Source organism: Panulirus ornatus, chromosome 23 (genome assembly GCF_036320965.1).
Source record: "Panulirus ornatus isolate Po-2019 chromosome 23, ASM3632096v1, whole genome shotgun sequence".
Taxonomy (NCBI): Eukaryota; Metazoa; Arthropoda; class Malacostraca; order Decapoda; family Palinuridae; genus Panulirus; species Panulirus ornatus.
Window position 1 is genome coordinate 23,878,986 of NC_092246.1, and position 15,043 is coordinate 23,894,028.

The 15,043-nt window shown below is 41.1% G+C and overlaps 1 protein-coding gene across 1 annotated transcript in view; it reads right to left on the reverse strand.

Annotated features, from left to right (window-relative positions):
- 5PtaseI (inositol polyphosphate-5-phosphatase A) overlaps positions 1 to 15,043 on the reverse strand; it is a 114,450-nt gene that overhangs the window by 85,998 nt on the left and 13,409 nt on the right. The window contains 2 exon segments of the mRNA XM_071676877.1: positions 3,985 to 4,085; positions 13,439 to 13,480. Coding sequence (XP_071532978.1) covers positions 3,985 to 4,085; positions 13,439 to 13,480 — 143 coding nt within the window.

Consider the following 15,043-nt stretch of genomic DNA (forward strand, 5'->3'; position numbering starts at 1 on the left):
TTCCCAATCATCTTTTTTTATATTTTGTTATTTATTGCATATTCTGATTTTACATGAAATATTTCAGTTCTTCATGCCTGTTGTGCCCAAAGGAAATCAATTCCAAGTGTAAGTTTGGGTCCATACCTTCTAAGATCTGCACTCCAGAGAGTATAACCTCAGTGATTTCAGTCAATCTCAATAGTTCAGCTCGTTAACCATATCAATACAAGCCGAAGGGGACCTATGAAGGCTGTCTAGCACTAAAACTTCATTTGTTTTGTAAGGTGAAGTCAGCACACTAATCAATTCATGAGAGCACTAGTAGCCTGGAGAGCATCATCTCTGGTTTTCCTCTCCTCTCTTGAAAATCTACAAGATCCATCCAACTATGTATTTCTAAAAGGCAACTCTTGCCTTGTTATGCTCAATGAATGTGAGGTCATAAGACATTATGATTTTGAGGTGATTCACAATGTTCAGCTATGATATGATGGTGTCTGTGCCCAGGTGGTACTCTGGCTTGTCTTTAATTCCTTCGTTTTCACCACACTGGAGAAGTTGAAGCTTATTTTCACAGAAAAGAATGTTGTTTCTGTTGTCAGTTGCACAGAGTATGATGTTGTTTCTATCAGTTTGTAGTTTCTCAGTGTCTCCAACTGATGAGATTTTCAAGCTCCTTCTATGAACTTCTGCAAAGGATGTTATATATCTGGATTCATGTCTGTGATTCAATGTCAGATATAAGAATGAGAAACAGAAAGAGTGCATGTATAGTTCCTTGGAGGACTGAGCTTTTCACTTTGGAGGCACTCACAATAGCATGATCTAGAACATGTGATGTTGGTCAAGAAGATGTATATCCATCTTCCAAATATACCAACTACTCTCGTCTTTCTCATCTTTTCTGTGAAACCACAACCACATTTACCAGATGATTTCACAAAGCCTGTGTATATTATGTCACAATATTATTCAAATATTTATTTGTGCATACAAACACACTGTAAAGACACACATATATATTATATTTTTCCTAACTGATTGCCTTTTCCAACATTAGCTGGGTAGCTCCAAGGACAGATGAAGTAAGGCCACATTTGCTCATATCTACCCTCTAGATATCACATGCAATGCACAGAAACCACAGCTCCCTATCCACAACCAGGCCCCACAGACCTTTTCCTGGTTTACCCTGGCCAGTTCACATGGCCTGTTTAGTCCACTGACAGCATGATGACACCTGTAAAACACATAGTTCTACTTCACTCTATCCTGATCACTCAAAATCTTTTTCAATCCATCCTTCCATCTCCAATTTGGTCTTTCCTCTTATTTCCTCTACCTGTGAAACATATATGCTTTTTTTCAACCTCTCCTCACTCATTCTTTCCATACGTCCAGACCATTATAGAACATGTTCTTCAACTCTCCCAATCACACTCTTTTCTTTACTATTGATTTCCCAGTGATTGGGTGATGCCCAGCACTGACAGTGTTTTGTTGATTAGGAGTGACAGACCATTCAAGGTGATGGGAAGGCACAGGATGGATTTACATCTGTCAGGGGTTAAGAGGTTGTCAGATTTCTGTGGTAATACTGAATATCTATAACCATTTATCTATTCTTTGGGAAGGCACAGGATGGAATTATATACATGTCTGGGGTTAAGAGGGTGTCAGATTTCTGTGGTGATACAGTATATCTATAACCATTTATCTATTCTTTAATTCATATTGACCCCAGAAGCTCTTTCTGAGAGAGAGAGAGAGAGAGAGAGAGAGAGAGAGAGAGAGAGAGAGAGAGAGAGAGAGAGAGAGAGAGAGAGAGAGAGAGAGAGAGAGAGAGAGAGAGAGAGAGAGAGAGAGAGAGAGAGAGAGAGAGAGAGAGAGAGAGAGAGAGAGAGAGAGAGAGAGAGAGAGAGAGAGAGAGAGAGAGAGAGAGAGAGAGAGAGAGAGAGAGAGAGAGAGAGAGAGAGAGAGAGAGAGAGAGAGAGAGAGAGAGAGAGAGAGAGAGAGAGAGAGAGAGAGAGAGAGAGAGAGAGAGAGAGAGAGAGAGAGAGAGAGAGAGAGAGAGAGAGAGAGAGAGAGAGAGAGAGAGAGAGAGAGAGAGAGAGAGAGAGAGAGAGAGAGAGAGAGAGAGAGAGAGAGAGAGAGAGAGAGAGAGAGAGAGAGAGAGAGAGAGAGAGAGAGAGAGAGAGAGAGAGAGAGAGAGAGAGAGAGAGAGAGAGAGAGAGAGAGAGAGAGAGAGAGAGAGAGAGAGAGAGAGAGAGAGAGAGAGAGAGAGAGAGAGAGAGAGAGAGAGAGAGAGAGAATCTTTCCAAAGGCTTCTGCAGCCCAAGACTTCTATTTCTAGTTGCGGGTGAATGTAAACTTCTTTAGAGTATGGAGTTCTTTGATGTGCCTGTATCTCCCATGATAGAGGTCCACCTAAGGTAACTTTTCAATTGCTGCATAACCTCAAGCAGGCAGAGTTTGGTGACACCTATTTATCTGTCCTTCTAAATACATATTTTTCCATACTTGTCCACCATTAACTGTGTCATTGAGATAGTAACAGAAGATAAAGACCAGCCTCACTCGTTCCCATTCACTCCCTATGTTACATGTAGTGTACTGAAACCAGAGCTCACTATCCCCAGCTAAGTAAGACCCATAAACCTTTCAGAGGTTTCTCCTGACCACTTCATAAGCTTTGAGTAAGCCTAATGACAACAGGTCACCTCATGTATACCGTATCGTTTCAAGTCTCTCTACAACATACATACCTCACACTCTCCTGCATGTTCAGGCCTCGATAACTCGAAGCACCTTTTACTTCACGTGTCCATCTTATCCTTGGTCTTCCTCTCCACCTTGTTCCTTCCTCTTCTGACACATGCAATATATCCTCTTAGTCAGCCTCTCCTTACTTACCCTTTTCTTAAGTCCAAATTATTTCAGCACACCTTCTTCAGCTAACACAAATGTACACCACTGACTATCAAGCCTCTCTCTCTTACTCTTATCATTTCTTACCTGATCAACCCTTCTCACACCATATATCAAACAAATCATTTCCGACACATATACCCCTTTTCTGTATTTAAGCCTAAGACACAGTTCCACAATGCACTGTTGGGACTCCTATGCTATCAAACATATCCATTTTTGCTCTCAGACTGTGATCTCTCTTACCACTCTCTCACTGCATCCTGGTCCTTTGGCCTATCCCCAACCCATTGGCTCACTTCTGCTCCCATAGTTCTATCTGCTGTTGTGTTTAATCCCAAGTATCTAAAACACCCTGCTCCCTTCAAGTTTTCTCCATTCAAACTCAAACCAACATCTCTATTTCCTGCTAAACTTAATAACCTTATTTTCTTTCACATTAACTCTTAACTTCCTCCTTCCAAACACTTCTAAACTCATACACCAGCTCTGCAATTTCTTATTCCATGCTGTCATATGGGCCATGACATCAGCAAATGGCAAATGATTCACCTCCCAGGCACCCACACTCCAGGAAGACTACAAAAACATGACCCCATTTCAAGACCCAGGCATTTACTTCCCTCAACATCCCATCTATAAACACATTAAAAGCCATGGCAACATCACCTATCTTTAATGCAGAACCACCTTCACTTGGAACCAATCATCCCCTTTGCTTCCTATTCACTAACATGACTTACTCTCTGGATGAAAATTCACTGTTTCTAGTAGCTTTCCTCCCATACCTTATGTTCCTTGCACTTTCCAAAAAGCATCCCTATCAACCCCATCATACACTTTCTCCAGATTTATAAGTGCTAAGCAAATTCTCTTTCTTTAAGTACTTCTCACACAAATTCTTCAGTGGAAACACCAGGTCCACAAATCCTCCACCAATCCTGAAGCTACACTGTTCCAACCCAAACTGGTGCTGTACAAAAATCCTTCTTATATGTGTAAACACGTAATCAAGTACATAACTGTAGAGGTCAAGCACATACAATGTTTAGGATGAACCAACACAACCCCTACCTGATGAAGTGTTCTACATGCTGCATACTTTCCTCATAATTCTTGCCACCAACTTCTTGGCAGTGAAGTGCGATGAACATTGGATCATGTTCTTCCACGGTCTGTGGGGAAAGCAGTAGATAAATTGATATATACAGTATCTGGACTTAACGATGATTACATATTTAGCATATAAAAAGACTGACATAAAAATAATGGAGCAGCATCTCAAGGATATATCAGCATATGCCATCTTGCAACACAGAGTATTTTGATTAACAATTACTAGTCACAGCATTACAGGGTTTTGTCATGAGTTTAGATGTGCTAGAAAGTCTTTCTTAGACTATACAGAATATGTACGGGTGGCCCTTAACTTATGACAAAGTTACGTTCCTGGACAAGCAGTAGCAAGTAGAATCCATTATAAGTTGAACCAATGAAACCCACGTTATAAGGGAGTTACATTTCTGATGCAAAATTTTCCAATTGAATCATTTTTGAATGGGTTATATTCCATATCAAAATTTATCCCTGTGGAAGGAGAGAAAGAATTCTACTTATCTATTCCCCGCATGTTATAGGAGGTAGCTAAATGGGGTAGGAGTGGGGGCTGGAAACCCTCCCCTTCTTGTACTTCAATTTCTAAAAGAGGAAACAGGAGGAGTCAAATGGGAAGTGCTCATCCTCCTCGAAGGCTCAGATTGGGATGTCTGAATGTGTGTGGGTAACCAAGATGAGAAGAAAGGAGAAATAAGTATCATGTTTGAGGAAAGAAACCTGAATGTTCTGGCTCTGAGTGAAATGAAGCTCAAGGGTAAAGGGGAAAAATGGTTTGGAAACGTATTGGGAGTAAAGCCAGAGGTTGGTGAAAGGACATGTGCCAAGGAAGGAGTAGCACTAATCCTGAAGCAGGAATCATGGGAGTGTGTGATAGAAAGTAAGGAAGCAAATTCTAGATTGATGTGGGTAAAACTGAAAGTGGATGGAGAGAAATGGGTGATTATTGGCGCTCATGCACTTGGTCATGAGAAAGGAAGATCATGAGAGGCACGAGTTCTGAGAGCAGCTGAGTGAGTGTGTCAGCATTTTTGGTATACAAGACAGGGTGTGAGTGATGGGTGATTTGAATGCAAGGGTCAGTAATGTGGCAGTTGAGGGTATAACTGGTATGCACGGGGTATTCAATGTTGTGAATGAAAATGGTGAAGAACTTGTGGATTTGTGCTGAAAAACGACTGGTGACTGGGAATACCTGGTTTAAAAAGAGGGATATACACAAGAGAGTATGTGAGAGGGAGAGATGGTCAAAGGACATCATTAGATTTCATATCAATTGATATGCATGGAAAAGAGAGACTTTTGGATGTAAATGTGCTGAGAGGGGCAGCTGGTGGGATGTCTCATTACTATCTTGTGGAAGTGAGAGTGAAGATCTGTAAAGGCTTTCAAAAAAAGAGAGAATGGAGGGGAGAAGAGAGTGGTGAGGGTAAGTGAGCTTGGAAAGGAGACTTGTGTGAAGAAATACCAGGAAAGACTGAGTGTAGAATGGCAAAAGGTGAGAGCAAATGAAGTGAGGGGAGTGGGTGAGGAATGGGATGAATGTAGCATAGCAGTGATGGCATGTGCAAAAGATGCAAGAGGCATGAGAAAGGTGGGAAGTAGGCAGATTAGAAAGGGCAGTGAGTGGTGGGATGAAGAAGTAAAGTTGTTAGTGGAAGAGAAAAGACGAGGCATTTGGGCAATACTTACAAGGAAGGTGAGCAAAAATTGTAAGAGTTGAGAAAGAAGGCAATTGAGAGTTGGGGTGAGAGAGTATCATTAAACTTTAGGGAGGATAAAAAGATGTTTTGGAAGTAGGTAAATACTGTGCAAAAGACAAGAAAACAAATGGGAACATCGGTGAAGGGGGCAAGAATGAAGTGACAACAAGTTAAGATGGAGTATTCTGAAGGATTATTGAATGTGTTTATGATAATGTGGCAGATGTAGGGTGTTTTGGTTGGGGTTGTTATGCAAAGCAAGAAAGTCAGGGAGAGTGGTTTGGCAAAAGAGAGGAGATGGTGAAAACCTCATGGAAGATGAAATCCTGCAAGGCAGCAGGTTTGGAAGGTACTCCAGTTGAATTTATTAAGAGAGTGGGTGACAGTGCTGTTGAATGGTTGGTAAAGATATCAAATGTGAGTATGAATAATGGTGAAGTGCCCGAGTATTGGCAGAATGTATGTACAGCGCCATTGTACAAAGGCAAAGGGGATAAAGGAGAGTGTTCAAACTACAGAGGCATAAGTTTTTTGAGTATACCTGGAATATTGTATGGGAGGCTATCGATTGCGAGGGTGAAGGCGTGTACAGAGAATCAGACTTAGGAGGAGCAGTGTGGTTTTAGAAGTGGTAGAGGATGTGTGGATCAGGTGTTTACTTTGAAGAATGTATGTGAGAAATACTTAGAAAAACAGATGAATGAATCTGGAGAAGGCCTATGATAGGGTTGATAGAAATGCTGTGCGGAAGGTCTTAAGAATATATGGTGTGGTAGGTAAGCTGCTAGAAGCAGTGAAAAGTTTTTACCACGGAAGTAAGGCATGTGTATGAGTAGGAAGAGAGGAGAGTGATTGGATCCTAGTGAAGGTCAGTCTATGGCAGGGGTGTGTGATATCACCATGGTTGCATAATTTGTTTATGGATGAGGTAGGTGGTTAGGGAGGTAAATGCAAGTCTTGGAGAGAGGGGCGAGTATGCAGTCTGTTGGGGATGAAAGGGCCAGGGAAGTAAGTCAATTGTTGTTTGTCAACATTACAGCACTAGTGGCTGATTCAAGTGAGAAACTGCAGAGTTGGTGACTGAGTTTGGAAAAGTGTGTAAAAGGAGAGAGTTGAGAGTAAATGTGAATAAGAGCAAGGTTATTACATTTAGCAGGGTTGAGGGACAATTTAGTTGGGATGTACATCTAATTGGAGAAAAATTGGAGTAAGTGAAGTGTTTTAGATATCTGGGAATGGAACCATGGAAGCAGAAGACTAGAGGAGGAGCACATTTGAAGGAATAGTAGTTCCAACAATATTATATGGCTGTGAGGCATGGGCTGTAGACACAGTTGTATGGAGGAGGGTGGATGTATTGGAAATGAAATGTTTGGGGATATGTGGTGTGAGGCAGTTTGATCGAGTAAGTAATGAAAGGGAAAGAGAGATGTGTGGTAATAAAAAGAGGGTGGTTGAGAGAGCAGAAGAGGGTGTGTTGAAATGGTTTGGACATATAAAGAAATGAGAGGGGAAAGGTTGACAAAGAGGACATGTGTGTTAGAGGTGGAGAGGGAACAAGAAGCGAGGCACCAAATTGGAGGTGGAAGGATGGAGTGATAAAGATTTTGAGTAATGTGGGCTTGAACATGCAGGAGGGTGAAAAGCATGCAAAGTATAGAGTGAATTGGACTGATATGGTATACTGGGTTCGTGCTGTCAACAGACTAAACCAGGACATATGAAATGACCAGGGTAAACCATGGAAAGGTCTGTAGGGCCTGGATGTGGGTAGGAAGCTATGGTTTTGGTGCATTACACATGACAGCTACAATATGGCCTGGATGTGGATAGGAAGCTGTGGTTTAGGTGCATTACACTTGACAGCTAGAGTATGAGTGTGAGCGCATGTGGCCTTTTTTTTGTCTGTTTCCTGGAGCTACCCAGATGACACAGGGGATGGTGATGCTGTTTCCTGTGGGGCAGGTTGGTGCCAGGAATGGATGAAGGCGAGCAGGTATGAATATATACATGTGTATATATGTATATACACGCACTGGAAAAGATCACAATTTTGCGTGTATGTATATCTGTATATGTTTTTATATATATGTATGTGCATGTATGTACATATGTGTGTATATGAGTGGATGGGTCTTTCTTTGTCTATTTCCTGGTGCTACCTTGCTTATGCAGGAAATGGTGATCAAGTATACTAAATAAACAAAACAGATCAAAGTTTACTAACAGAAGTTATAGATGGGGCTGTACTTGGTGGTTAGGATACAGGTTGACTGTCCATAAACAAGGAATAATGATGAAAGTTCAAGCTTTAGAATGGTTAGATGCATCAAGTTAGGTTTGCCTTTGACAGGGTGGATTACCAAGAGAGGTATAGTTTAAGGTGGTGCAGATGAAATACTTGTAGAGGATACTTAAATATTCTTTTGTCTAACTCTGGTACAAGTATGTGTTCTCAGGGAGTTTGATTTATGACTTTCATGCTGATTTACTGATTTTGCAGAATTTGGATATTCAGCACTCTTTATCAGAAAAAGATATCTACACCCTTATAACTTTATAACTATTTCTTTTTTTTCTTTTTTTTTCGCTGTCTCCCGCGTTTGTGAGGTAGCGCAAGGAAACAGAAGAAAGAAATGGCCCAACCCACCCCCATACACATGTATATACATACATGTCCACACACGCAAATATACATACCTACACAGCTTTCCATGGTTTACCCCAGATGCTTCACATGCCCCGATTCAATCCACTGACAGCACGTCAACCCCGGTATACCACATCGATCCAATTCACTCTATTCCTTGCCCTCCTTTCACCCTCCTGCATGTTCAGGCCCCAATCACACAAAATCTTTTTCACCCCATCTTTCCACCTCCAATTTGGTCTCCCACTTCTCCTCGTTCCCTCCACCTCCGACACATATATCATCTTGGTCAATCTTTCCTCACTCATTCTCTCCATGTGCCCAAACCATTTCAAAACACCCTCTTCTGCTCTCTCAACCACGCTCTTTTTATTTCAACACATCTCTCTTACCCTTACGTTACTTACTCGATCAAACCACCTCACACCACACATTGTCCTCAAACATCTCATTTCCAGCACATCCATCCTCCTGCGCACAACTCTATCCATAGCCCACGCCTCGCAACCATACAACATTGTTGGAACCACTATTCCTTCAAACATACTCATTTTTGCTTTCCGAGATAATGTTCTCGACTTCCACACATTCTTCAAGGCTCCCAGAATTTTCGCCCCCTCCCCCACCCTATGATCCACTTCCGCTTCCATGGTTCCATCCGCTGCCAGATCCACTCCCAGATATCTAAAACACATCACTTCCTCCAGTTTTTTTAAAAATATATATATATATATATATAGGGATAGGGGTGAAAGAATACTTCCCACGTATTCCCTGCGTGTCGTAGAAGGCGACTAAAAGGGGAGGGAGCGGGTGGCTGGAAATCCTCCCCTTTCTTGTTTTTTTTTAATTTTCCAAAAGAAGCAACAGAGAAAGGGGTCAGGTGAGGATATTCCCTCTAAGGCCCAGTTCTCTGTTCTTAACGCTACCTCGCTAACGCGGGAAATGGCAAATAGTATGAAAAAATATATATATATATATATTTTATCCCTGGGGATAGGGGATTAAGAATACTTCACACGTATTCCCTGCGTGTCGTAGAAGGCGACTAAAAGGGGAGGGAGCAGGGGGCTGGAAATGCTCCCCTCTCGTTTTTTTTTCTTAATTTTCCAAAAGAAGGAACAGAGGGGGCCAGGTGAGGATATTCCAAAAAAGGCCCAGTCCTCTGTTCTTAACGGTACCTCGCTAACGCGGGAAATGGCAAATAGTTAAAAAAAAATATATATATATATATATTTATCCCTGGGGATAGGGGAGAAAGAATACTTCCCACGTATTCCCTGCGTGTCGTAGAAGGCGACTAAAAGGGGAGGGAGCGGGTGGCTGGAAATCCTCCCCTCTCGTTTTTTTTCTTTATTTTCCAAAGGAGGGAGCGGAGGGGGGGGGGGGGATTTTCCCTCTGGGGCCCAGTCCTCTGTTCTTGGCGCTACCTCGCAGGCACGGGAAATGGCGAATAGTATGAAAAAAAAATATATATATGTTTTTTGTTTGTTTTTTGCTTTGTCGCTGTCTCCCGCGTTTGCCCAACCCACCCCCATACACATGCCTTGATTCAATCCACTGACAGCACGTCAACCCCGGTATACCACATTGCTCCAATTCACTCTATTCTTTGCCCTCCTTTCACCCTCCTGCATGTTCAGGCCCCGATCACACAAAATCCTTTTCACTCCATCTTTCCACCTCCAATTTGGTCTCCCTCTTCTCCTCGTTCCCTCCACCTCCGACACATATATCCTCTTGGTCAATCTTTCCTCACTCATTCTCTCCATGTGACCAAACCATTTCAAAACACCCTCTTCTGCTCTCTCAACCACGCTCTTTTTATTTCCACACATCTCTCTTACCCTTGCGCTACTTACTCGATCAAACCACCTCACACCACACATTGTCCTCAAACATCTCATTTCCAGCACATCCATCCTCCTGCGCACAACTCTATCCATAGTCCACGCCTCGCAACCATACAACATTGTTGGAACCACTATTCCTTCAAACATATCCATTTTTGCTTTCCGAGATAATGTTCTCGACTTCCACACATTCTTCAAGGCTCCCAGAATTTTTGCCCCCTCCCCCACCCTATGATCCACTTCCGCTTCCATGGTTCCATCCACTGCCAGATCCACTCCCAGATATCTAAAACACTTCACTTCCTCCAGTTTTTCTCCATTCAAACTCACCTCCCAATTGAATTGACCCTCAAACCTACTGTACCTAATAACCTTGCTCTTATTCACATTTACTCTTAACTTTCTTCTTTCACGCACTTTACCAAACTCAGTCACCAGCTTCTGCAGTTTCTCACATGAATCAGCCACCTGCAGTGTATCATCAGCGAACAACAACTGACTCACTTCCCAAGCTCTCTCATCCCCAACAGACTTCATACTTGCCCCTCTTTCCAAAACTCTTGCATTCACCTCCCTAACAACCCCATCCATAAACAAATTAAACAACCATGGAGACATCACACACCCCTGCCGCAAACCTACATTCACTGAGAACCAATCACTTTCCTCTCTTCCTACACGTACACATGCCTTACATCCTCGACAAAAACTTTTCACTGCTTCTAACAACTTGCCTCCCACACCATATATATATATATATATATATATATATATATATATATATATATATATATATATATATATATATATATATGGTAAGGTTATTTAATGTGTGTATGACTCATGGTGAGGTGCCTGAGGATTGGCGGAATGCGTGCATAGTGCCATTGTACAAAGGCAAAGGGGATAAGAGTGAGTGCTCAAATTACAGAGGTATAAGTTTGTTGAGTATTCCTGGTAAATTATATGGGAGGGTATTGATTGAGAGGGTGAAGGCATGTACAGAGCATCAGATTGGGGAAGAGCAGTGTGGTTTCAGAAGTGGTAGAGGATGTGTGGATCAGGTGTTTGCTTTGAAGAATGTATGTGAGAAATACTTAGAAAAGCAAATGGATTTGTATGTAGCATTTATGGATCTGGAGAAGGCATATGATAGAGTTGATAGAGATGCTCTGTGGAAGGTATTAAGAATATATGGTGTGGGAGGCAAGTTGTTAGAAGCAGTGAAAGGTTTTTATCGAGGATGTAAGGCATGTGTACGTGTAGGAAGAGAGGAAAGTGATTGGTTCTCAGTGAATGTAGGTTTGCGGCAGGGGTGTGTGATGTCTCCATGGCTGTTTAATTTGTTTATGGATGGGGTTGTTAGGGAGGTGAATGCAAGAGTCTTGGAAAGAGGGGCAAGTATGAAGTCTGTTGGGGATGAGAGAGCTTGGGAAGTGAGTCAGTTGTTGTTCGCTGATGATACAGCGCTGGTGGCGGATTCATGTGAGAAACTGCAGAAGCTGGTGACGGAGTTTGGTAAAGTGTGTGGAAGAAGAAAGTTAAGAGTAAATGTGAATAAGAGCAAGGTTATTAGGTACAGTAGGGTTGAGGGTCAAGTCAATTGGGAGGTGAGTTTGAATGGAGAAAAACTGGAGGAAGTGAAGTGTTTTAGATATCTGGGAGTGGATCTGTCAGCGGATGGAACCATGGAAGCGGAAGTGGATCATAGGGTGGGGGAGGGGGCGAAAATTTTGGGAGCCTTGAAAAATGTGTGGAAGTCGAGAACATTATCCCGGAAAGCAAAAATGGGTATGTTTGAAGGAATAGTGGTTCCAACAATGTTGTATGGTTGCGAGGCGTGGGCTATGGATAGAGTTGTTCGCAGGAGGATGGATGTGCTGGAAATGAGATGTTTGAGGACAATGTGTGGTGTGAGGTGGTTTGATCGAGTAAGTAACGTAAGGGTAAGAGAGATGTGTGGAAATAAAAAGAGCGTGGTTGAGAGAGCAGAAGAGGGTGCTTTGAAATGGTTTGGGCACATGGAGAGAATGAGTGAGGAAAGATTGACCAAGAGGATATATGTGTCGGAGGTGGAGGGAACGAGGAGAAGAGGGAGACCAAATTGGAGGTGGAAAGATGGAGTGAAAAGGATTTTGTGTGATCGGGGCCTGAACATGCAGGAGGGTGAAAGGAGGGCAAGGAATAGAGTGAATTGGAGCGATGTGGTATACAGGGGTTGACGTGCTGTCAGTGGATTGAATCAAGGCATGTGAAGCGTCCGGGGTAAACCATGGAAAGCTGTGTAGGTATGTATATTTGCGTGTGTGGACGTGTGTATGTACATGTGTATGGGGGGGGGTTGGGCCATTTCTTTCGTCTGTTTCCTTGCGCTACCTTGCAAACGCGGGAGACAGCGACGAGGTATAAAAAAAAAAAAAAAAAAATATATATATATATATTGCATCAATCTAAGAAATCAATCAATCTTAATCAATCTATTTACTTTAACATTAGTCTAAAATTTCTCCAACTTTGTGCAGTTTACACCTGCATTATATCTACTCCTCAAACGGTGGGTGACCAGTCAGGTGAAAAATCACTGTATATGTAAAGACAGAAGGATATATAAGAGGTGGGGCTTTCAAAGTGAAAGTATGAGCACATAGAAAACAAAATGTTTAGTATGTTTCTAAGCTTCAACAATGAACTGATCTATGTATCATCTTATTTCATAGGAAAAGGATATTTTCATTTCATCTACTGTTTCACACATTGCAAGTGAATTGATATCAATGGCTTATGCAACAATGCAAACTGCAGTATAAACATTGATAAAAATGTATAGCAATGCATTCACTATTTCATTGCTGTTCATTGAAAATAAATTCAATAAACTAGCAGATAAATGAAAATTCAAAACTACTAACCTGTGATGAGAAAACATACTCAGTCTTTCAAGTAGACCTCTGTAACAACAAATTATAAGCTGTGCTTGTATCTTGAAGCAGAGATGATCATAAAATCCATACATACACAGGAAAATACAATAAAGCTCTAAATCATCTAGAATTCTTGATGCATACATAAGATTCTTTAAAAATTACCTGCAATATCTAGTGTAGGGACCTGTCTATACTGCCTTTTATTGCAATCATAAAGCACTAGTGCTAAAATTACATCAAGTGAATGCAACAAACATCTGTACATGGATAAACACAAACACTCACCTTAAGGAAGTCTGTAATCCATGGCTTCAGCATAGTGTCTGGCTGAAAAATTAAGAAAAGAATACATGAAAAAAATGCCATTTTTTTTTGGAGGGGGGGGGGGGAGAAATCAGTTTCTGGTTCAGGAAATACTCAATTCCATTAAAATGATGTGTTTCTGAAAATATGCATTTCTACTGTGTTTGTGCATTTATATCTATCACTTTACCACACAACTATTTACATTTTTGAAAATTTTCTGTATTCAAAGTGTCTTCATTAAGCTTGTCCCATTTATTCACAATTACATTAATAAAGAAGCATTTCTCTACATCTTTCCAAAATTACTTCTAAACAGTTTTTCATTATGCCCTCTGAGGGCTCTATTTCTATTTGCTGTAAAAACCTAATCAAAACTGGTCAATAAATGGGTGCCTGTAACATAATACATACATGCATAGATTTTTTTAAAGTGCAGCATTCTGAAAGCAGGCAACTGCCTAAAACATTTTAGATTTCAACTCATTACATGTTTTCTCAAGTCTAGCAAATTTTACGCAGTTCAAGACTGCTGGTCACAGTTCATGATGACAACGACCTGTTTTCCAGATCTGTGGTTAATTATCTTACTGCTATGCTACTACTTCACTTTAGTTATTTATTTACATACAGCTAGAAAGGTGTATGAAAAGCAGCTGTTTCCTTCTTTTCTATTTTTCCCTCTCAAGATCACATCTGATAAGAGATCACTGCAAAATTATGAGGGTTGTGGTGCTTGTGTTGTGAAATACATTATTTGTTACAATCCTGGAAAAGTAAGAAATATCACAGAAACCTACTGCTTCCACCTTTACTGACCAAAACATCATTCCTCAAATTTTATCATCCATGTAATTGGCTTGCCTTTGTCTAAATCTTTTACTTCTGAGGCTAGCATTACTTATCTCCACCTGCAAGTGGCACAATTGTGAGAATTCACCTCTGATGAGGCTGTATCATTGTCAGTAAATGGAAAAAAATACAGCCTTGAAGCTGCAAGGGCCCCAACAAAAGAGATTTCAGGGTCACATATATAACTATAGAAGCAGATAAGATATTTTCTACATAATGTTCTTAAGAATAAAAGTTTGTTTCATTAAATGCCATTTATATTTTGGGAATGTCACAATAAAAATACTCTACTGCATTTCTATAATGTAAATGAAAGTGAAAATCTCCTATGGTCATGTCTGCCTAGCCTTGTCTTGGATAAATAAGATACTATACTGTATAATAAAGAATATTTTATATATTTGATTTGGTAAACAGAGAAGAGGTAGTAAAAGCTTTGCGGAAGATGAAAGCCGGCAAGGCAGCAGGTTTGGATGGTATTGCAGTGGAATTGATTAAAAAAGGGGGTGACTGTATTACTGACTGGTTGGTAAGGTTATTTAATGTATGTATGACTCATGGTGAGGTGCCTGAGGATTGGCGGAATGCGTGCATAGTGCCATTGTACAAAGGCAAAAGGTATAAGAGTGAGTGCTCAAATTACAGAGGTATAACTTTGTTGAGTATTCCTGGCAAATTATATGGGAGGGTATTGATTGAGAGGGTGAAGGCATGTACAGAGCATCAGATTGGGGA